Source organism: Ochotona princeps, chromosome 10, assembly GCF_030435755.1.
Source record: "Ochotona princeps isolate mOchPri1 chromosome 10, mOchPri1.hap1, whole genome shotgun sequence".
Lineage (NCBI taxonomy): Eukaryota > Metazoa > Chordata > Mammalia > Lagomorpha > Ochotonidae > Ochotona > Ochotona princeps.
Genome location: NC_080841.1, coordinates 54,512,608 through 54,537,522, shown reverse-complemented (window position 1 = coordinate 54,537,522; position 24,915 = coordinate 54,512,608). Strand labels below are relative to the sequence as shown.

The 24,915-nt window shown below is 39.2% G+C and overlaps 1 protein-coding gene across 1 annotated transcript in view; it reads left to right on the top strand.

Moving 5' to 3' along the window:
* Positions 1 to 14,462, top strand: part of OPTN (optineurin) — a 38,893-nt gene extending 24,431 nt beyond the window's left edge. Inside the window, 8 exon segments of the mRNA XM_036495228.2 lie at positions 516 to 618; positions 2,473 to 2,588; positions 4,263 to 4,412; positions 5,024 to 5,117; positions 6,340 to 6,498; positions 9,502 to 9,632; positions 10,629 to 10,711; positions 13,962 to 14,462. Of these exon segments, the coding sequence (XP_036351121.2) occupies positions 516 to 618; positions 2,473 to 2,588; positions 4,263 to 4,412; positions 5,024 to 5,117; positions 6,340 to 6,498; positions 9,502 to 9,632; positions 10,629 to 10,711; positions 13,962 to 14,089 (964 nt within the window). The 3' untranslated portion in view covers positions 14,090 to 14,462.
* The last annotated feature ends 10,453 nt before the right edge of the window (positions 14,463 to 24,915 follow it).

Below are 24,915 nucleotides of genomic sequence, written 5' to 3'. Positions count from 1 at the left end.
CAGGCTAAAGCCAGGTTCTTGGAATTTCATCAAAGTTTTCCACATGTGTGCAGCACCCCAAACATTCGGGTTATCTTCCGCTGCCTTCCAAGGTGCTTTACCGGGGCTCTGGATCGAAAGTGGAGCAGCCAGTACTTGAACTGATGCCCATATGGGATGCCATCATCACAGGTGGCAGCTTCACCACATGTACCATGACAACAGCCCCTGAATTTTATCAACGGGACACATGCATCCATATGTGTGTATACACACGAATTTTATGTATCTGGATATATGAAGACAGTATTCAAGATAAATTTTATGTATCTGGATATATGAAGACAGTATTCAAGATAAATTTCTTTTGTGTATGTGTATTCACCTTTTCAGTAAATCCTTGCCCATTTTAAGAAAAGCAAGACCAAATGCTATACAGTGAATCCTTGGTCCAGAGTTTGAACAATATTATTTCCAGTGCTGCTTTTCTTCTGAAGCCAAAGAAAAAGTAACTTTTCTACATTCTGACTTTTCAGAGTTTCCAGTTTTGAAAGGAGAGCTAATGGCCGTTCTGAGTCTGAAACCCAGACAGAGGGGTGCACAGGAAAGGAGAATGAAGAGGAAAAAGGCACGGAGAGTGTGGGTACTCAGATGCACAGCTCTTGTCCTGCCTCTAATGGACATGAAGAATAGAATTTCAGCTAGGTTATATCTTATCATGTGTTATTTGTTTATTTGAGAGACTGTAAGGGAGAGGGGAAACGTGTGTGTGTGTGTGTGTGTGTGTGTGTGAGAGAGAGAGAGAGAGAGAGAGAGAGAGGGAGGGAGGAAGAGGGAAAGAAAGAGAGACAGAGAGAGATGCCCTTCCCATCTGTTCGTTCACTCCCTAAACGCCTGCAACAGCTGGGGCTGAGTCAGGCTGAAGCCAAGAGTCTACAATTCAATCCATACCTGCCACTTGAGTTGCAGGGACTCAAGCACTTAAACCATCACCTACTGCCACCCAGTAGGTGTGCATTAGCAGGAAGCTGGATCAAAAACTGAGCCAGGTTTGAACCCAAGACTCCAGTATGAGATGTGGGCGTCCAAAGCAGTATGCTAATTACTGCAGCAAACACTTGCCCTTGTTGTTTATTTAAATTATGGTAATCATCTAGTGTTGACTGTTTTTCCCGTTTCTGTGTCCTGGCTTCAATTCCATTTAGTGTCAGTTGCGGTGAGATGGAGTCATATTCCTGCCAGCATTCTGTAAAATCCCTCCTATCTTTTGGCCAGTTTCCTCTTCTAACTTCTTGAATAAACCTACTACATGAAAAAGTCATTTTTTTCCGCTTCATAGCGAGATCATTTAAGGAGATGACTCAGAAACATCAGGCAGAAGTGAAAGATTGTTATTCCATCTTATTGTTTAAATAAAACAGTTGATAGAAAAAAGCATATTCAGAATTGAATGGTAATTTAGAAGCATGCCTCTCAAGGTCACAGAGTCATAAGCAGAGGGAAAAATTAATGAGGCCATGAAGGAATGAGAGCCACCATAACCCATGCGAAAAAGATTTACATAAAATACTTCTTTTAACTAATTAATTTACTCAGCAAGTATATATGGGAATACTTACTATATGCTCTACAAACATCCCCTCCTTTCAAAGAATGACAAACATTTAGAAAACTGAGATGAAGAGACCACCAGCAAGTAATAGTTACTTTTAAGCCCTGTTCCCTAAAATGAACTTAGCCAATATTAAAGAATTACTGAGGTGCCAATGCAATAGCTCAACTGGCTAATCCTCCACCTCCACATGCCAGCATCCCATATGGATGCCGCTTTATGTCCCCGTTGCTCAACTTCCCATCTGGCTTCTTGCGGACTGGGAAAGCAGTGGAGGATGGCCCAAAGCCTTGGGACACTGCATCCACATAGGAGAACCAGAAGAATCTCCTAGTTCCTGGCTTCTGATTGGCTTAGCTCTGGACATCGCAGCCACTGGGGAAATGAACCAGCAGATGGAAGGAAGATCTTTGTCTCTCTCTCTCTCCTTCTCTCTGCAAATCTGCCTTTCCAGTAAAAAAATGTATAAAATTTTTAACTTAAAATAAGAATTAGGGAGACTTCCAAACATCATAAAACTCATTGGACAGAATTACAGAGCTGCCAAAAGAAATGTTATACATACAACAAAAATAGTCGAGTAAACAAGAAACATTGGTTAGCAAGAAAATGTGGGATAAGTTGTCAGCTGTGATCTGTGACCTCCCGAACCACAAAAAAGGGTTGATTTACATAGTGATAAAATCATTACCACAGTATATGCAAATTGATTAGTTAATATGTTTTGGGGGAGCAAAATTGTGTGTAATACATTTATTTTCAAATAGGATAGTTGGAATATTTGTCAACACTGAACCAGTTTTAATTGGATTCTAGTTATGTCTCACAAAGGTGTTAATTTATCATTATGATAATTGCATTTGGAATTTCCTGTATGACAGGTTGGAAATGAAGTGGAAATGTTAAACCTTCAGGTGACATCCCTGTTTAAGGAGCTTCAAGAGGCTCACACAAAACTCAGTGAAGCTGAGCTGATGAAGAAGAGACTTCAAGAAAAGTAAGAATAAGAAATTCATTTTGTCCTCCTTTGAAAAAGTGCACATTACAAAGTATATTACTAAATAAGGTCATAGGGTTTTTCTGTGTTACTGGCTATAAGAAAACTAGAGAATTAAAATATTAAAATATGAATTAAGAAAATACTAATGTGCGGGTTAATATATAAGCATGAAGTCATTATTATGTGGGAAATGGCAATCAGGGGGCTTTAATTCTGCTGTCTGCTAAGGGTACTGGCCTATGTCAGACCTATATAAAGGTGCAAGCCAGATTTCCTGTGACAAGCTGGTTGCACTGATATGAACAAAACAAATAAACTGAAAGTTGAAAATAGTAAAAAGAACTTGAGTCAGGTTCGTTTAGCAAACAAAATTCATTCCAATCAATTATTTCAGTTATTTTCAATCAGTTACTGAGACTAACATATAAACTGAGAATTTTATGTTTTGCTTGTTTCTCTTGATATACAAATTTACCCAAAACTTAGCAAAGATAAGTTGATATTGTTCTATTGGATGAATCAGGAGATATGTTTCCAATACCACATATACATGGCATGTTTTCCTAGGGATCTGTTGACCAGCACTCCACAATATTAGTCTGGTCCAGCACAGTAACTAAAGCTAAGGACTTGGGACCAACAGAACTAGATTTTAAATACCAGTGTTTGGGGCCAGCATTGTGGCATGGTGGGTTAAGCCACCACCTGCAATATCAGTGTCCCACATGAGTATCAGTTTGATTCCCAGCTGCTCACTTCTGATCCAGTTCTCTGCCAGTGCAGCTTGGGAAGGCAGCAGAGAATCACCCACGTGCCTGTGCTCCTGCCACCTATGTAGAAGGCCCAGATGGAATCCCAAGCTCCTAGCTTAGGCTTGGCCCAACCCTGATCATTGCAGCCATTTAGGGAGTAACACAGTAGATAAAAGATCTCTCTGTGTCTCTCTAGATCCGTCTTTGTCTCTCTCTTCATGTGTGTGTCTCTCTCCATTTCTCTACAACCCTTTCAAGTAAAATAAATTATCTGTAAAAATAAATAAATAGTAAAAATAAGAATATACAACTTATTTGAAGTATTACCTTATTTGAAGTATTGTCTAACCACTCCAAGTTTCAGTTTTGTCTTTTATAAACCCTGTATTATAATTTCTGTTTTTTAGATTAAATAAAATAATGCACTTAGTATCAATGCTTTACACGTAGTTGTGGTTATGTATATTTTGCTATAAATACATTGAAATGCTTTTTCTAATCTTTGAGAGGACTTGGGAGACTTCCTTTTTTCCATATTAAATCTTTGTGAAAAGTATGTTTGTGCTTAACATAACCTGTAACTTTTTAAAATACAGAATGTGACTGTGCTAACATAAGAAGCACCAGTGGCCAATTACTACTTTGATCTGTGAATTTGTGTGATTATTTAAACCAATTATTCAAAGAGGATAATACCTATTGTCATCTTAGAGATGTACTTATATGGTTAGTCATCAAGATTCAGAAATACAGCCATGTTTATTAAAGAAGCAAGAAGGATAAAATATTCTGTTTTGCACTCATAAATCCTACTCCCCTAAAATTCCTCAAATTCTACTTATAATCATGGAATATGTTTAAAAGTCACTGAAAACTGAAGGGGCATTGTTTATCCTCATGAGATCTTGTTCTTTCTTAGATGTCAGGCCCTGGATAGAAAAAATTCTGCAACACCATCGGAGCTGAGTGAAAAGCAAGAGCTTATTTATAACAACAAAAAGTTAGAACTGCAGGTGGAAAGCATGCGATCAGAAATCAAGATGGAACAAGCTAAAACAGAAAATGAAAAGTGAGTGTGCCATGGTGGGAGGACAACCTGCCAAAAGAGAAGATGGAACCTTTTTATATGGATTGGAATTAGGATTTGAGAATAAATTAATAATATTTATTTTATTATTTGAAGAAGTGCTAGGCGACTCTTCAGAGGGTGCAAAATTTTTTTTAAGTTTTCCCATAACAAACAAAATTATGAAAATCTGTTTTGATTTTGGAGATGATGTTTTTTATGTATGAGTATAGAATTGATAGCAGGTAGTGGGATGATGAAGGAAGGAGAGATTTTACTACTTGGGTGTTCAGAATATAAATAGAAGACAGAACTACTATTTTCTAACCTATTTTTCCTAACCTATTTGTAAATTAGGACTACTATTTTCTATATTTTTCTAACCTATTTTTTAATTAATTTATTTTTAAAATTTTTATTAATACAAAGAGAACAGATTTCATGTGTTGCATAGGTTATGTTCCAATAAAACAACCACATTTCCCTCACTTCACCCCACCCCAACTTTTCCTCTCTCTCTCTCCATTCCATCTCCTCATCAGTAATTTTAATACACCCTCTAGTCACAGGCTTAATTCACCACTAATCATAATATTTTGGTGTCTTTTAAATAGATCCAAATTAACCATTCTACAGTCAACACATAACAAGCTTCTCCAAGAATATAATAATGCTTTGAGAACAATTGAAGAACTAACAAGGAAAGAGGTATTCCTTAGTTTGGTAGTGAATAGAAACTCTTGAATGTTTTTAAGTCTGCTTTTCCAGTTTGCTATTGATTTCTTGTACCTGTTTATAATTTCTGCAGACTTTTGTATTCATATACATGAATTTCAAAAAAAATTGCACCAACATAAATCTTTCTCCCTTATATTTTCCCTTTAATTGAGTGACAGAGATATCCATTTATCCACTGGCCTGTTTACCAAAAGCCTGCAACAGTCAGGACTGGGCTATGCAAAGCCAGGAACCTGGAACCCCATCTAGGTCTCTTCTGCAAGTAGCAGGAACTGAAGAACATGGGCAGTCACCTACTCCCAGGGTATGCATTTACATGGAGCTCCTCTTACCAGAAGCAGAGGAGCTGAGAATCAAGCCCTGCAATAAGGGGGGCAGGTGTCTTCAACAGCATCTTAAACACCATGCCAAAAATTCACCCCTAAAGTTCCCTTTTAATTGCCTTTTCCCACAAAATTATGTAAATGCCCTTGTATACTGTGCTTTGTATACAAAGACAGTGCTGATACCCTACAGATCGAGGTAAACCATTCATTATTCCTAAGAGAAACTTGGTAGCACTCAGAGCACAGATTTCCTGTATGAGTAGTGCTCATGCTGTCATATGAGGACAACTGGGTAAGGCAGGTGGGCCATTTGTGTGGAACTGTGCAAGTGCAGCTGGCCTCTCTCAGTATACTTAAGATTTTAGCCTTGCCACTGTGCAATGCAAATTAGTAGTATTTCCCAGCCAGATTTGATAACTTATCAAACCATATAAGTTTTGGATTAGAAACGGTCTTTGAATTAATATCCTAATTATTTCTGTTTTTCATTATATTTTCCATGAGGATATTTTTCCTCTGTTAGTACCTACTTAAAATTAAATGTAAACATCTTTCTTCTTTTACACTGACTTCATAAAATAAGAATAACAGGTGTGGAAAATAACAGTATTGATGAATCACAATCTTATCACGAATGAGAGTTTATCATTTCCTTTATTTTAGTATTTTTTAAAAATTGTTATTTTAAATTAGGAAATTATTATTTGCAAACCATAGTTAAATGAGTACAACTTTTGAAGTTAGAATTGTTAATTAACAGTCTAATTTAGAGCCAGTTATTTAAGAAAAATAAGCCTTCACCTAGTATTTTGCTATTAAGCTGACTTATTTCAAAACCATGCCTAGACTAAAATTGTCTTTTTCAGTCAGAAAAAGTGGAAAAGGCATTGCTACAGCAACTAAATGAGAAACTGGAACTGGCAGAGAAGGCACTGGCTTCGAAGCAGCTTCAAATGGACGAGATGAAGCAGACTATTGCTAAGCAAGAGGAGGAACTGGAAACCATGGCCGTCCTCAGGGCTCAGGTCAGCTGTGTTCTGAAACCTGAGCTGAATGGGGCCATCCCTGACTAACCCTCAAATGGGAAAGTGATGGTGCTTAGATTATTTTTTTTATTTTATACTTTTCCTCCCAATGACTTTTAGGCAACTTTTAAATTGAAATGTGGAAAATGCACCAAACTTTTAAGTGCATAGCTTAATTTATCTGTTTTACAGTTGATAAGCAGTTTGTGGCATTATGACTTTTTTCATTTCCTTAACTGACATACGATTTTATTTATGGAGTTCAGTATAACGAAGTTAATTGTTGCTGATGGTATGTTGGAGCTTTTAATTGATCGGGATGATACTCTGCTGGTTCTGCCCTCAGACCAGACAGGGTCTCCCTAAGAAGCCGAGGAACTTGACTGGACTATAAGATGCTGGACTCTATGTTTAGTATATGCTTGCAAAGAGGGAATCTCAACTGAACTTGAATGGTGGTTATGCAACAAGGTGGAGGAATCCGCCATGGGGGGAGGGTGTGAGGAGGGGTGGGGAGAATCCCAGTACCTATGAAACTGTGTCACATAATACAATGTAATTAATGAATAAAAAAAAAAACCACCAAAAATAAAATTTTTTAAAAATCACTAAAAAAAAATAACTAAGTATAGTATATAGTACATAAAGGTCAAAGCAGGGTAATTAGCATTTCCATCTGTACTGTTACGTTCATATGTTGGGAAAATTCAAATTCTTCTCTCGTTATGATGAGATGCATCATTAATTGCTGGAGGCTGCAGTTACCGTATTTCCCTGTGTAACACTGTAACCAGCTTCCCTTCTCTAACATTAGTCTCACTTCTCGTTGTCCTCCCACCTCCCTCTTTCCTGGCCACTAGTGACCTCTCTTCTACATCTGGCTTCCACGTAAGATGGAGAACATACAGCATTACGTTCCTGTTGTTGGGACATTCCCGTGCACTCGTTTCCTTTGGGCACACACCCAGGCTCTGCCTGTTGTTCAGCAATACCTAAAACCGAACAGTTTTCCAAACAAGCTGTATCAATTTTCACTATATTACTCTACATTATACAAGCAATTGTATTATCAGCCATTTTACTATTAACCAAAGTAGATAATAGCGAATAGTTAATTCTGACTACTAGTTAATAGTGATATGGCCTTTAGTTTCTATTTATGTGATGACTGAGGGAGGTGAATACATTTTCAAGTGTTTGACATTCTAAGTACCCTCTTTTCTGAAATGCCTGATTAGCTGTGTCCACTCTTCTTTAGGTTTGCTTAACTTTTTCTTGATTTTCATGAATTCTGGATATATAATCCAAATATAAGTCCTTGTCAATTACTTTGCTTTTTGAGTCTCATAAAAGTCTTTTGATGAACTAAAGTTCCTAGCCTGAAGGTAGTCCTGTTATCAGTCTTTTCATTTATGAGTAGTATTTTCTGTGTCTTCTGAGTATTTCTGAGTAGTATTTTTTTGTATAAAAACCTCTAACTTCCACAAAGCTATGAAGGTACTCACCTATGCTAGCATCTAAATAGTTGGTATTTTTTTAAAGATTTATTTTATTTTTATTAGAAAGTCAGACACACAGAGAGGAGGAAAGACAGAGAGGAAGATCTTCTGTCCGCCGATTCACTCCCCAAGCGGATGCTATGGTTGGAGCTGCACCAATCCAAAGCCAGGAGCCAGGAGCTTCTTCCAGGTCTCCCACGCAGGTGCAGGGTCCCAACACTTTGGGCTGTCCCCAACTGCTTTCCCAGGCCACAAGCAGGAAACTAGATGGGGAGCAGGACCATCAGGATTAGAACCAGTGCCCATATGGGATCCCGACACGTGCAAGGAAGACTTCATTCTAAGTTCAAGATGCTGATTTGTCCACTTAACACATTTCCTTAAGGTTAAGGGTTATCAGGCTTGTTTGTAAAATGAGGATACCAATTTCCAGAACTTTTGATAAGGTAAAATAAGAGTACCAATGTGAAGCACCCAATATAGGACTTATGAAAGAAGTTGCACTGATGCTTTATAATTTTAAATTTAGCTTCAGACCAGCCTTCATAAATATGTCTGACAGAATGGCTACATTATTTATTGCACTGAGTTAAACTTGATTATTAATTTATCTAAAAATAGATGAGATAGGGCCTGGTGGCGTGGCCTAGCAGCTAAAGTCCTCGCCTTGAAAGCACCGGGATCCCATATGGGCGCCGGTTCTAATCCCAGCAGCTCCACTTCCCATCCAGCTCCCTGCTTGTGGCCTGGGAAGGCAGTCGAGGATGGCCCAAAGCTTTGGGACCCTGCACCCGCATGGGAGACCCAGAAGAGGTTCCTGGTTCCCGGCTGTGGATTGACGCAGCACCGGCTGTTGCGGTCACTTGGGAAGTGAATCATCGGATGGAGGATCTTCCTCTCTATCTCTCCTCCTCTCTGTATATCTGACTTTGTAATAAAAATAAATAAATCTTTTTTAAAAGATAGATGAGATTTTTTATTAAATTAATGATATATAGAATGGTTTTCTTCTTAACTATTTAGTGCTTTATTTATCTAAGAGGCTGAGAGATAGAGCATTGATTCACTGGCACATCAGCCAGGACTAGACCAGGCCAAAGCCTGGAACTGGGAACACAATCCAGGTGTCCCTGGTATCATCCACTGCTTCCCAGAGGCACATTAAAAGGAAGCTGGAGTTGCTAAAAACTGGAGCCATGAATCAAATCCACGCACCCTGATGTGAGACACAAACTTCGCAGTCAGGAGCCCAAAACCCCTGCCTCTGGTACAAAAAGTATTTAAAATACCTGTCTCCATATAGTTGCAGGGCTCCGATCCTTCAAATCACACATATGTGCACTGACAACTTCTATTTCCTGTTTAAATGTGGTTGATCATTCCCATTGGCTTCTAGCAGGAATATGAATCTGTCATATATAGGGCCTATCAAAGGATGAGCACAATCTCTTCATCTCATAAACAAGTAAGCTAGTTAATAACTTCTGTATCTTTCTTCTAACAGATGGAGGTTTACTGTTCTGATTTTCATGCTGAAAGGGCAGCAAGAGAGAAGATTCATGAAGAAAAGGAGCAACTGGCATTGCAGCTGGCAATTTTGCTGAAAGACAACAATGCTTTTGAAGATGAAGGCAGGTAAGGGAAAGAGAAGACCTGCAGCACACATTGAGGCTGAGTTGCTTCCTTATTGGAGCTGTAGTAACTGCTCTGTGCACACTTTGACCTGATGGGGTTCCTGTGGGTTTACAGTGAAGCTTGACTGAGACTTGTGAAAAGCACATGTTATGTTTCAAAAATTTGTGTATCGGTTTCTCATCTTGCCATTGTCAAAAATGAATATTCATAAAATAAACCTTAAGAGAATATACTGATAAAAATTACTCTGACTTCTAAAAATTTAATTTGGAGGAAGCTTTACAATATAGGAAACATATAGAGGATAAAATAACAGACACATCATTATGTACCCTGTCCTGAATGGTCATTGCTAACATTTCTTTCATTTGCTTCAAGTATTGTTTTAATTTTAAGGGGGAAAAAAGGAGTTAGTTGGTGATTTTCTTTGTGCTCCATACTTCACTTTATTTTCATCATATTCTCCCTTTCCTTAACATGGCCCTGCCAATAATTTGATGGGTAGCCTTCCCATCTGGTTTGGACTTCTATATTTGTACTCGTGTGTGTGCATGTGTGAGTATATGTACACAATCCACATATAATATCATAAAGCAAGATAATATTATTTGGGTTTAAGTTACAAAATGATCACTCTAGGTATTCTGCAACTTGCTTGATAACACTTCATGATCTTGAACTTCATGTTGATGTATGTAAATTTAATTTATTCTGCTTAATTGCTAGATAAGATCTTAATTTAGAAATATATGTTTTAAAATCAATTCACTTACCGACTAATGATTTTATTTCCTGATTTTTAAAACTTAGTTATTTACTGTTACTACAAAGTATCTTAATGCCAGTAGTATATAAAACTCAAAGTACCCTAAGTTCTCATTTTTATGAACCTTGATATTGTAATTCAACTCTTTTATTAATCCTTCTGCTCACTGCTTGATATTGTCGTGTTTCAGCATTATAGGGTATCACATACAGTGTTGCTTTTAATCCCAGTAGGCAGTCCTTAATGGAAATGCAGAGTCGCCATGGGGCGAGAACGAATGATCCTGAGCAGCAGGATTACCTGGTTCAAAGTGGTGAGTCATCTATGATTCCAGGCTTCCAGATGAAGGCACTTGAAGGAAGATTCCACCAATTCAGTACAATTAATTATTAAACAAGCTAAAAAAATAGCACCCATAAGTCCTGTTACACCTCGTACCCTCATCTCCATTCATTGCCCAGTGAATCTATAGCCAACTCTTCCTGATAAGGCCCAGTGTAGCCAGACTTAACCTAATCTCATTCAATTCTGTAGGTAGCAGTCAAACTGAGCCATCCTCTTCAGTTCGTCCTAAGCTTATACTTGGATGTGTCTGTTTAAATAGCGTCCTTCATGTAGAAGCCCATCCCTTACACATATTCTGGTCTTCCTACAGTTTCTCTTTCTTAAAATAATTATTTATTTTTATTAGAAAGGCAGATCTACAGAGAGAAGGAGATACAGAAAGATCTTCCATCCACTTGCTCACTCCCAAATGGCTGCAATGGCCAGATCTGAGCCAGTTTGAAGTTAGGAGCCTCTTCCAGATTTCCAGCATAATGGAAATTATGATTCCAGATTACCCGCACATGTATTCCAAAGAGAACACTGTGTTAAGATTTTTTTACCTTTTCAAAACAACTATTAACAGTGGTTTTCTCGGTCTGTCTCATCCCTGTCAGCAGTAGCCCTGTAAGGGCACTGTTCCAGAGCACTCAGGTGTAGGGCATGAGGCAAGGCGGACCTGAGGCGCTAAATGGGACATCTATATCCATATCAGAGGGCCTGGGCTCATGGGTCAGCTGTTTTTGTTTTGGTTTGGTTTGGTTTTTATTTATTTATGTATTTGAAAGAGTGAGAGAGAGAGAGAAAGAGAGAGGTCTTCGATCTACTGGTTAACTTCCCACATGGCTGCAATTATCAGGGTTGGGCCAGGTTGAAGCTGGGAGTCTGGAACTTCCTCCAGATCTCCCACTCGGGTGTGGCAGCCCAAGCTGTTTAGCAGGGAGCTGGATTGGATGCAAAGCAACTGAGACACAAACCAGTGTCCATATGGGGTGTATGTGCCACAGGCAGCGGCTTTACCTGTGAAACCACAGCACCAGCCTAAGCTCCAGTTCCAATTCCAGCTTCTTGTGAATTGGTTCACCCTGGGAGGTAGCAGGTAATGGTGGAAGTACTCAGGTCCCTGCCTCCTGTGTGGGAGAACTAGGTTGAGTCCCCAGGTTCCATCTTAAGCCTGGGGAGTGAACTAGTGGACAGAAGATCTCTCTCTTCCCCAACTCTGTGTAATTTTCAAAATGGATTGGGAGCAGTAGGCATGATCAGACCCTCAAGGGTTTTGGTCTGGGTAGAGGGACAGGCTGAGCACATAGAAAGATAAATTCACAATGGAAAATAGCATCTAAGTAATAGAATAGTGCTAAAGAGGAAAGGTCATCACTGGGAACAGAGGAACTGAGAAAGGCGTTTCAAAGATGTCACTTTAAGCTTGACTTTGAAATTAGGATTTAGAATGGCTATGACTCAAAATAAAAAGGTACAGGGCATGCAGGGGGTGGGCAGTGCATCAACAAATGATGCGTTGATACTGAAAGACAGCTAAGCTTATTTAGACTGAAGGCCAGGAGGCACAGGAATCCGCGAGCAGTATGGCACAACAGCCAAAGTATAGGTCTTGAGACCTAATCCAGGACAAAGAGAAAGGTGCAGGCTGAGGCAGTAAAGTTTCAAATGAAGAACCAACAGTTCTTGATAAGTTTGTGTAGAGCAAGATTTGGCAAACTACAGCCCACCAAATCCTGGGAAATAGTCAGTACCTTTCATTTATGCTTTGCCTGTGGTTGCTCTCATGCCACAGTTGCAGAATTCAGTAGTTGTGATAGAAATTGTATGACCTGTGAGGTCTGCATGATTTCCTCTCTAGATCTTTCTCAGAGAAGTTTATAACCTCTGATTGTATTCTCAAGCAATGAGAATACAAAGATGCCAATTTCCAAAGTCTTGCTATTGACCCACATTAACTATTCAGACACTTAAGTTTGCAGAACACAAACTATCTCTAATAGATGTATATCTTATTAAGTACAAATAATTTACTTAGAAGTGAAATGTCATCTCCTCTGTGAACTCCCAACAACAGTTTAGGGGCTGAACTACATATATGTAGTTCATATGTATATGGACTTCAGCGCAACTTCAAAACTGGGGGAAATGACAGGCGTCACTCTTTAATTTCATCCCCCCTCTTGGGTGAATCCAGTTTCTTCTCAAGGCTCCTCTCAGTGTACTTGGCCCCACTCAGGAGCCCCTGCCGCACTCAGGTTTAGTCAGGACCCTCACCACACGATTGCTGCTGCTTCTCTCACATGGCCTCACTCACTGTCTCACACACTCTCTCACTCCACCTCTGCTTTGAGAGATCATATGCCTGATCTCCCACATGATACAGGGCTTGAGCTAGCCTCCACTGCCCTCCTAGGCCAAAAGCAAGGAGCTGGATCAGAAGAGGAGTTGAATTGGTGTGGTGCCCATAGGGGATGTTGGTGCTGCAGGTGGAGGACTAGTGTGCAAATAAAGTTCCTCAATCAGTTTCTCTTCACACTCTTCCTCTTTTGTTTCCATCCTCATTCATTGCTTTTCTTCTCTCAAATATCCTAGCTTTTACTGATATGTATTGAATGTATACAGAACTGAAACCACATATTTTCACATATGTGAAATAGAGTTTAATGGATTAGAGTTTAAAACTCAACAGGCATACAATATCAAACAAAAACAGGTGGAGTGAGGAAAGGAAAGGAAGAGAGAGGAAAGAAGGGAGGGAGTAAGGGAATATAATTACAATGAAAAACTAAGGGAGCCAGTGCAGTGGCTTACATGCTAGTCCACACACACAAACACACACAAGTGCTTGTGGAATTAAATTAGTAAAGTGGGGCCCGGTGGCGTGGCCTAGTGGCTAAAGTCCTCGCCTTGAAAGCCCCGGGATCCCATATGGGTGCTGGTTCTAATCCCGGCAGCTCCACTTCCCATCCAGCTCCCTGCTTGTGGCCTGGACAAGCAGTCGAGGACGGCCCAATGCATTGGGACCCTGCACCCGCGTGGGAGACCCGGAAGAGGTTCCAGGTTCCCGGCTTCGGATCGGCATGCACCGGCTGTTGCGGTCACTTGGGGAGTGAAACATCGGATGGAGGATCTTCCTCTCTGTCTCTCCTCCTCTCTGTATATCTGACTCTGTAATAAAATTAATAAATCTTTTAAAAAAATTAGTAAAGTGACATTTCTTTTCCATATATTCCTAGGAGCTGAGGATGGAAACTGGCAGCAGCAGCAGCAGTGGAACATTCCAATTCATTCTTGCCCCAGATGCGGACAAGTCCTGCCTGACATAGACACATTACAGATTCATGTAATGGATTGTATCATCTAAGTGTTGATGTTTCACCTCCCAAAACTGTTGGTAAATGTCAGATCTTTTTCCTCAAGAGTTGTGCTTTTGTGTTATTTGTTTATAAAGCAAATGTTTTGCTTCATAATGCTTGCTCTAGGAGAAAGAAAATGTATCTGTTTAAACAGAAGACTTTTTGTAGATTTTCATAAACCAGAAAGATAAACTACCACTCTTCTGAGAATAAATTCAGTATTTTTAATTTTCAGTTTCTGTGAGGAGTTCTGCTCATGCAGTTAATCGGAATGTGACATCATGTGATAGAGTCTGTGCAGTTAGGTGAAAGAAACTTCATTGATGATTGCTTCTCTGCCTTTTGGCTAAGATCAAGTGTATAAACTTCACTGATACATTTTTTCTAAAAACTTTTAAAGAGGCAAGAAAAAGGAAGTGCTCAGAGACTCAATCAAGAAGAATGACTTTTAAGTATTTTTTAAATTATATTGTCATTTTTTGTCTACTTAAAATGAGTCCATTTAGGATTATGTGTTTGTATATTGTTACTTTACTGCAGCCTTAGTAACTGTATCAAAGTTATGATATGGCTGTTTACATCTGAGCACTGTGACCTTTTAGTCAGTACTAGAACAAGTGAAAAAATAATGACATTTGTAAAATAGATAACATTGGATTCCTTATAATCACAGTATGAATAAGTAATTTGTGTTCTTTCATTGTGCTCCAGGTATATGGGCTTGTGTAGTAGATAGTATGTTAATTTCTAAAAAGAATTCCTGTCTATAGATTTTCTTCCTGGATCAGATCATATCTTCATAATCACAAAAAGTGATTATTGCAAAATAAAATTTTACTTACACATCTTTTACATTGTTCATATATAATTAACTTCATATTGTGCATTTTCTGCATTAAGTTTATTCAGCTTAAGAGCTCAAAACTTAATACTTTGTTTCATTGTTTCTGTGAATATGGGCAAATCCATCTAGTGGAAATTACTACATACTTGAAATAGAAATTGCCCTTTGCCAAGGTAGTAAAAAAGACAGGGATTTGCCATATTTTATAAATCTACAGTTCATATAACTAAAACTAGAAGAGCCATAGAAGTAAAGCAGTTTTTATGTATGTAAGTCCCAAAATATTGAAAAGAGATCTCTTCTGTTTTCAGATATCTTCTAGACAGACTTGATTATATACACATGTCTTCATGCCAAGAAAACAGAATGTAAAAATGCAATAGTAATATAGATGAAGATTTCCCCATTCTGTGCCATCCTAGTCAAAATATTGAAGACATTTCTAAAATAACTGAAAATTTTTTCCTTCAATTTATTTTTTAAAAAGAAATTTATTTTATTTATTTGAAAGGTAGTGTGACAAAGTAGAAGATGGAGATTTTCCATCTGCTGACTTACTTGCTAAATAGCCTAGTCTCTACAGAAGGTGGGAGTATGGAACTCCATTTGGGTCACCCATATGGGTGGGAAAACAAAAATACTTTTTCCCTTTAATTTCTTATTTATAGTTTCTGGTATGAATTTTTTTTATTTTTCATTATTAGGCCAGGCTGAAGCCAGGAGGCCAGAACTCCGTCAGGTTTTCCCACATGGATAGCAGGAAGCCACACGCTTAAGCCATCATCTCCTGCCTTCTATAGTGTACATTATCAGGAAACTGCAGCCAAGATTCAAACCCAAGTACCTGATGCGGGATTAAGGAGTACCAAGCAGCAGCTTAACCTGATGTACCACAGTGGCTGTCCCTCCTTGTTATTTCAAACCAAACAGCAGATTTCAGTTGCATCCCAAATAGAAAAGACAACCAAATAGTTTCATAATTAAATTGCTGGAGGTACCCTTTTACTTTGTACAAGTAAAAATATTCAGCACATCAGCTTTTTGTAATATCATGAATGGGTTTGTTAAACCTGTGACCAACTCATTTGCTTGATACTTTGAAGCATTACCTATAAAGACAAGTTCATTTGGTTGATTCAAATTAAAGCTGTTAAAGAGATACCTGCATTCCTATGTTCACTGCAGCATTGTTCACAATATCCAAAACAAGGAAGTAACCTAGGTGTCAGTCTTCAGATAAGTAGATAAGGAATACCATTCATCCTCACGGGATGGGGGTGGGGAAGTCTGCCATTTACAACACAGATGAGCCAGGAGGTCATTTTGCTACTTAAAATAAGCTAGGCACAGACAAACAAATATTACCTTATCTCACATATGGAATCTTAAAAAGTTGAATTCCAAGTCTGGGAGAACAGGTAAATGGGAGAAAGGAAGATAGTGATCTAAGAATACAAACTTGTCAGTTAAAGAGGAAGACTAAGCTTCAGTAATCTGTTGTACAGAGTATTGACTACAATAAACAATGAATTACATATTTCAAGAAAACTTAAAGTTACTGTTTTAGGGGAATCAGCAAGCTTGGTTCCACACTTCACAACTTGCAAAATCTTTGTGTATTTTATCTAATTTATTTGGTGTTAAATGTCCTGAAGGGTCCTGTTCCACACTGTCACTTAACAACAACTCAGAGGAATTATTCATGAATGTGTGTGTGTGTGTGTGTGTGTGTGTGATAAAAATGCATAACATGGATATACTCTCTCAAACTTATATTTGTGCAGTTTAGTTTGTTAACTGCATGCGCATTGTTTTCAGCAAATCTCAAGAACTTCCTCACCTTGCATGAGTTAAACTCTATAATCAATACTCTGTCAATACCCATTCTACTCTGAGTCTATGATTTTTAACTAGTTTAGATAATATCACATAACAATACAATATTTGTCCTAGAGTATCTAACTTCACTTTGCATAATATCTTCAAGGTTCATCATGCCATCACCTATGCCAACATTTCTTTTTTCAGGATGAATGATATTCCATTGTCTGTATAGACCATTGTTTTTTTATCCCATTTATCCATCAATGGCCTCTTTGGGTTGCTTCTTCTACCTTTTGGCTCTTGTGAAGAATGATGTATGAACTTGGGTTTACAAATACCTCTTTTATCTGATATAACTGAAAACCAGTGATTAAGTTTAATGCCTCATTTCACAAATAAAGAAATGGAGGCTCTATCCATTAAAAAAAAAATACCTCTTTTGAGACTCTGCCTTCTTTATGATATTTACCAAAAAATGGAATTGCTAAGTCATACGATAATGCTATTTTTAATGTTTCAAGGAAACATTGTAAAGCTTTCCCCATGGCTATATCATTTTACATTGTCAACTTCAGGGGCAAAGATTCTAGTTCTTTCACATGCTGAACATTTATTGCATTCTGTTGTTTGTTTTGTTTTTCTAATAATGCCAACCCATCAGGTAAGGTGAAATCCCATTGTGAGTTTTGATTACACTTTCCTGGTGATCAATCATGTTGAACATCTTTTCACATATCTGTTGTACATCTTCTTTAAAGAAATATATACACAGTTCCCTTGCCTATCTTTTTAACTTCTAAAATTTTTATTTCTTTCCATTATATTTTAAAGGCAGGGAGAAAGCATCTATCTTCTGAGTCACTCCCCCAAATATCACAACAGCCAGGACTGAGCCATCCAGAATCTAGCAGCCTAGAAAACTCCATTTGGGAATCACACATGGTGGCAGATTCAAGCACTTGAGCAACCACCTGTTGCCTCCAAGGCTACACATTAGCAGGAGGCTGAATCAGAAGCAAAGTAGCTTGAACTAGCACTCCAATATGGGATCGAATATCTCAAATGATGATTTAACCAACTGTACCAAGTGCCCCGCAACTACATTTTAGTCAGGTCATTTAGGTTTTTGATAATTGAGTTAGAGTTCCTTATCAAATATATGGTACACAAATATTTTTTCCCGTTCTGCAGGTTGACCTTTCAACTTTGTTGATTCTTTTTCTCCGGGAAGAAAGTTTTTAGTTTTCCACTTGTCTGTTCCCTTGTCTAGTTTTGCTTTTGTTGCCTGTATTTTTGGTGTTAAAAAATTAATGCTATCACTCATGCCATGAGTGCTTTCTTTTATGTTTTCTTTTAGGAGTTTTATAGTCTCAGGTCTTTTTTTATTATTATTATTATTGGAAAGCCGGATATACAGAGAGGAGGAGAGACAGAGAGGAAGATCTTCCATCCGATGTTTCACTCCCCAAGTGAGCCGCAACGGGCCAGTACACGCCAATCCGATGCCGGGACCAGGAACCTCTTCCGGGTCTCCCACGCGGGTGCAGGGTCCCAAAGCTTTGGGCCATCCTCGACTGCTTGCCCGGGCCACAAGCAGGGAGCTGGATGGGAAGTGGAGCTGCCGGGATTAGAACTGGTGTCCATATGGGATCCTGGGGCTTTCAAGGTGAGGACTTAAACCGCTAGGCCACGCCGCCGGGCCCAGTCTCAGGTCTTATGTTTGATTCTTTAATCCATTTTAGTTGCTAGGTGGACACTGTAAAATAAGGGTCCAATTTCTTTTGCATATGAATTTTAGACTGATTAATTGACTGATTTATTCATTGATGTGTTTGAAAGGCAGAATGACAGGAAGGGATTTTTTCATCCATGGGTTCACTCCTTAAATAGCTACAGTGGCTAGGACTGGGCCAGGCTGAAGTGAGGAGCCCAAAACTCCATCAAGGTCTCCCACATGGTTAGTAGGGGTCAAGTATCTGGATCGTCATTTACTGCTTTTTCAGTAGGCCACCTGATGGGAAGCCTAGCAGCCAGGACTCGAACCAGCACTCCAATATGGGATGCCAGGGTCACCAGCAGCAACTTATAACCTACTGCACCAACATCCTTTCATGAAGAGACTATCCTTTGCCCATTGTGTAGCCATGCACCTTTGTTAAAGATCATTTTTACCATATATGCATGAGTTTATTTTTGGATCTCTATTTTGTGCTATTGCTTTTTTTATGCCAGTCTCAGTTTATCATAGCTTTATAATTTGTTTTGAAGAACTCCGGCTTTATTTATTCTCAAGGCTGTATTTTTTCTAAAAATATTTCTAAACAAATGCTGTTGGGATTTTGTTAGGGATTGCACTGGATCTATAAATCACTTTGGATAGCATAGACATTTTAATAATACTGAGTCTTCTCACCCATCAACACATCCATGAAGAGATCATTTTTTTCTTCATTTTTGGATAGCTTACTTGGCTTCTTTCTTCTCTTCCTCCCTTCCTTGCTTCCTTCCTTCTTTCCTTTCTTTTTGCTGTTGCCCAATTGCTCTAGCTAGGACTTAGATGTTACTTGGGCTATTCATATATGGCCTTCATAGTTTGCTAAGTTTTTAATCATGAAAGGGTAATAAATTATTCAAATACTTTTTCTGCACTTTTTTGAACAAGAATTGAGGAAATTCTTACCAATAGACCTGCCTTGCAAGAGATGATATAAACTTTATGTAACAATGTAAATTATATGCTAAGAGAAGAGAAAAGTGAATCATATAAAATAGCCAATTAAAGTAAGGAAGGGCAAACTACAGTGGTAAGCAATAAAAGAAAACTGATCAAGATCAGAAATAGAAAATACCGAAGATAGGTATCCAATTATATACAGTCACCTTAAACATCAGAAATCTAGAGGCCAGAGTCATAGTACAACAGATAGAAGTCGGGCCCGGCGGCGTGGCCTAGCGGCTAAAGTCCTCGCCTTGAAAGCCCCGGGATCCCATATGGGCGCCGGTTCTAATCCCGGCAGCTCCACTTCCCATCCAGCTCCCTGCTTGTGGCCTGGGAAAGCAGTTGAGGACGGCCCAATGCATTGGGACCCTGCACCCGCGTGGGAGACCCGGAAGAGGTTCCAGGTTCCCGGCATCGGATCGGCGCGCATCGGCCCGTTGCGGCTCACTTGGGGAGTGAAACATCGGATGGAAGATCTTCCTCTCTGTCTCTCCTCCTCTCTGTATATCTGGCTGTAATAAAATGAATAAATCTTTAAAAAAAAAAAAAAAAAAAACAGATAGAAGTCACCACCTGTGATGCAAACATCCCATTTAGGCACCTGTTTGAGTCCCAGATGCTCTACTTCTGATCTGTCTGTCTGCTGATGGCCTAGGGAAAGCAACAGGAGGTGGCACAAGTCCTTGGGCCCCAGCCACCTATATCAGAGACCAGGATGAAACTCCTGACTGATGGCTCTGGTGGGGGCCCACCCCAGCCGTGGTAGCCATCTGGGAAGTGAACTAGCAGATGGAAGTTTTCTCCCTGTCTTTTCATTCTCTGCGTAACACTGACTTTCAAATAAATAAATAGATCTTTCTAAAACTCCGTGTTCAGGGGGCTGACACCGTGGCATGGTAGGCTAAATTTCTGCCTGTGATATCTGCATTCCATATGGGTGCCAATTCATGTCCCAGCTGCTTTGCTTCCAATCCGGCTCCCTACTTTTGGCTTGAAAGGTGCAGAATGGCTCAAGTCCTTGAGCCTTTGCACCCATTTGGAAGACCCAGAAGACGCTCCTAGCTTCTGACTGGTTCAGCCATTTGGGGAATAAGCCAATGCATGGAAGATCTTTATCTGTGTATCCTTCTTTCTGTAATTCTGCCTTTCAAATACAAATAAATCTTTTTTAAAAACAATTAGTAGTTTAATGATACTATCAGAGGTTTAAAAGAAAAAAAAACTGTCAGAGTTGATAAAAAAAAAAAAACTCCACATGGTCTATAAGAAATTCACTCTAAGTATAAGTACAGAGGTGGTGAACATTGTGGTGCCAACAGCTAAGCCACCTTCTGGGACATCTACATCCCTTGCTGGGCTGCCAGTTTGAGTCCTACTTGTTCTTCCTGTCCAGCCTCTTGCTAATGAATCCTTGGGAGCAGCAGATGATGTCTCAAGGGCTTTGGCTCCTGTAACCCAGAGGAGTTCTACGTTCCTGGCTTCAGCCTAGCCCAGCCCTGGCTGGTGTAGGCTTTTGGGGAGTGAAGCAGCAGATGGAAAATATCTCTACTCTCTCTTTTCTCCCTCACTTCCTCCCTTTGAAGTAGAGGAAAATATAAACAGTTTTTTTTTTAAATCAGATATTGCAAAATTCACTCATTTATTTAAAAATAAGTATAAAGACTTAAAAGTAAGAAGACAGAAATATATCATGCTAACATTAAGCAAAATAAAGCTTGGGTAGATATATTAATTTCAGAGAAAGAAACCCTCATAGCAAAGAAAATTACCAAGGATAAAGAGAGGAAGTACACAATAATATATCAGCACTCCATGAAGACATAGTAGGCCTTAATGTTGATGCACCTAACTACTGAGTGTCAAATCCCATGAGGCATAGGCTAAGAAAACCAAGGGAAATCGAAGAACCCACTAGTATTATTGATGCTAACAGCTGACTTGTGCTCTGCCCCAAATTCCATATACTGATACCCCAGTCCCTAATCTGATGGTATTTGGAGATGGGGTCTGGAGGAAGTAGTTGATTGTTGTGAATGTTGGGGTGGGACTAATTTCTTTTATAAAAAGCTTCACCAGATAATTTGCTTCTCCCCCCTCTGCCTCTCATTACCTTCTCCATGTGTGTCGTGCTGCCTCCACGTGTGTACACAAAGGAGATGCCAATCTGCAGTCCAAGGAGAGAATCCTCACCCGGCAGTGACCTGCCAGCACTCTGATCTTCAACGCCTAGTCTCCTAAACTCTGAGAAATAAATTCCTGTTGGTTCAGACACGCTGTCTATGGTTATTTTTTATGCCCTCCAAAGCAGACTGATAATTAAGAACTTCAGAATTCCCCATGAGTAATTTACAAATCCTGTAGGCAGAAAGCCTACAAGGACATAGCTGAACCAAACATATTAGTCAACTAGATCTAACTGACATCCACAGAGAACTTCATACTCTACAAAGAGCAGAACACACTTTTCTTTTCAAGCTCATCCCAAATATTCATCAGCACTGGTCACTCTCTTAGCCACAAAACACAGCTTAACAAATTTGAAATCATATGAAAGTATGGGAAATCATTAATAGAGATTAAATCATTAATACATAGATTAAAGAATAAATCTGAGGAGAAATTTGTAAATATTTTCAACTAAATGAAAACATAGTAAAAAATCAGTAATATAAGCTGACACTTAAACACTGGAAAACAATAGCAAGCAAAATGCAACATAGGGAGATGAAAAGAAGAAAAACAATTATACCAGAAATCAATGAAATTGAAGCCAGAAAAAAAATCAGAAAAAGGCAGATGCATTGGAAAGATCAGTAAAACAGATAAGCCCTGGCCCAGTCTGGTAGTCCCACTTCCCACCCAGCTCCTTGCTTGTGGCCTGGGAAAGCAGCTGAGGATGGCCCAAAGGCAGGCCCAAACCCTGGAAGAAGCTCCTGGCTCCTGGCTTTGGATTGGCTCAGCTCTGGCCAACTGGAGAGGAAACCAACAGATGGAGGATCTTTTTCCCTGTCTCTCTTCTCTATAAACCTGCCTTTCCAATAAAAATAAATCTTTAAAAAAATTTTATTATTTAAAATGTATCTATTATTTAAATTATATTTTATTATATATTATTTATTATTAAAAGGATATTTGAATTAAATTGTTATTTCATTATTTAGGATTTGTTATTTAAAATATATATTTAACATATATGTGTACATATATTTATATATGTAATTTATATTAACCCAGTGAAACAAAGGAAGAGGTATGTTGAATATTCTCATGAATTGATTAAAGCAACAAATGCTAATTTGTTTCTATCAGCTGCCCTTTGCAAAACACCAGTTGAGGTAACTAGATGCAGTTCTGCCCTGTTGTTTAACGGTATCTCTGGGTTAGGCTGAAGAGCAATAGACTCATATTTAGTCAACGAAAAAAAATACTGTGTTTTGAAATTTCAAGGAGATTGAGCTTTCTCAGATGTCCACACAAGGATAACATTTTCCTCAGTGCAGGACCTTTGTCCCATCATTTTGACAAATTCAAGATTAAAATAGGACTAAAAAGTTTTACATCATAGAGCAAGAAAGAAAAGTAGATGAAAAAGCAGTTGTAAGCAGATGTCTACAGGGGATGGTGGTAATAGGGTGGTTTGTGGAAATCAGGCTTTTACTACCAATATGTCTGATTAGCAGTGATTCTTGCTGGGCCTGAGGATGGAAGAATTGGTTAAATCATTGGGCGCATACACCAGGCAATATAAGGCAATTGCTTCTAAGTCTCTGCTTAGAGAACTCAGCTAACATTCTCTAACCAGTGCTCCGAACCTGCAGCTGAGGCCCCGATATATCTCCCTGAGCTTCGGTCACAAATCTAAGGAACCTAACAAATCTTCTATTGCCTCAGACTGAATAATTTATTTCTGTGGTTCAGCTGTTCTAGCAGTATTACCAACCTGGCCACCATCTTCTTCTTTTCCTATCCATGATAACCTCCCTTGGGCTGAATGAAAAGGCTGAGTCCCTCCTATGTTTCTGATTGAGCAGGCCTGGCATGAGACATAGGCACATGTTTCCTGTTAAGTATCCATGTGATGCAAATGCTACTTGGTCCAGTACCAGACTTAGAGAAGTACTACACTGTAACACAGACACCTGCCACTTCCTCCTAAAACTCTCCTTCCTTGGCTTCCTGGACCAACATTTTCCTGCAGGCCCACCCCTTACACTGGGAAAATCTGGGGCAGAAATACATACTGAGAGCCACAAGTCTTTGTGTACAATGTAAAGTTCATGGATACAACAAACCATCTCCTTGGAGCACCACACTAAATCATGGCAGCATGGTAAATGGGCTCCAGCCCTGACAACTCTGCTGTTCTTCTCTGCTAGGCTGCACTGGATGGCCTCTCTCCCAAGCATGGGAACACCACAGCCCACTATCCAAGCTCCCTTGACCCCAACCCCGAAACAACTACCCCTCCACCACCAAGGTATTAGCCAGCTTGGGACCATTTGGATTAAAAAAAAAAAAAAGCAAACAAACAAAAATACCTGGGGTCCCAGGACGAGCACTTTAGCTACAACGGATTGCACAGGATCTGGTGGGTCCATCCTCTTGGCCCTGAGACTCTCCATCCAAGGCATATGGTATAGATGGAAGAGGATAAGAGCAGAGCCATGCCAATGGTAGGCCCAGGCCTAGGAGGACTTTTTGCTTCAGCTGAAGAGCAGTTCTGCTTTTCTCACCCACTCTTGGCTCTTCCTGTTCAGTTCCTTACCTTTAGCTGGTCTTCTCCACCTCAGCTGTTGGGTTCCCACATATTCCCTGGGACCTCCCAGGATTTTGGCCTTCTGTTCTAGATAGAGGTTCATGACTGGCTTCAGGAATATCTGTGAGCTCCAGGGAGGGCACACACAATCTGAGAATGTATATATTTTGAGAGGAGAAAAAAAAGTCATCAATTTCATTATCGCCTGGAAGGATCTTTGATCATAACCCTTCTCTCTGCCTTCCCCAAATGGATAAGAACCAATGTAATAAGAGCCATCTGACATAGATTTCATTTTAAGTACTTGTTGATGAACTCTTGTTGGGCCTCTACTTGTATTTTAAGGAAAATCTAGACATCTTAGAACCCCAGATTGGAGATCAAGTTGGCTTCCAAACCTTTCTCAATTAGTTTCTTTCATACTTTTCATTCTGAAATGGAAAGCTAAATTTCTCTTTTTCTTAGATCCACTCTGTTCTTTGTTCTCTGCTTAAATGCACTGCAAAAACAAAATAAAACAAAATTAAATTAAATTAAAACCCAGATGCTAAAATGAGGGGGAAAAATTTATGCTAAAACCACTGTCTCCCATATCCACTTTCTCTCTTCCTAATATCCAGCACCCCCTCGATAGCTCCTGACCCTACTCTCCACATTGGTTCTCAAAGCCCCCACTTTCTTAAAATTGCCT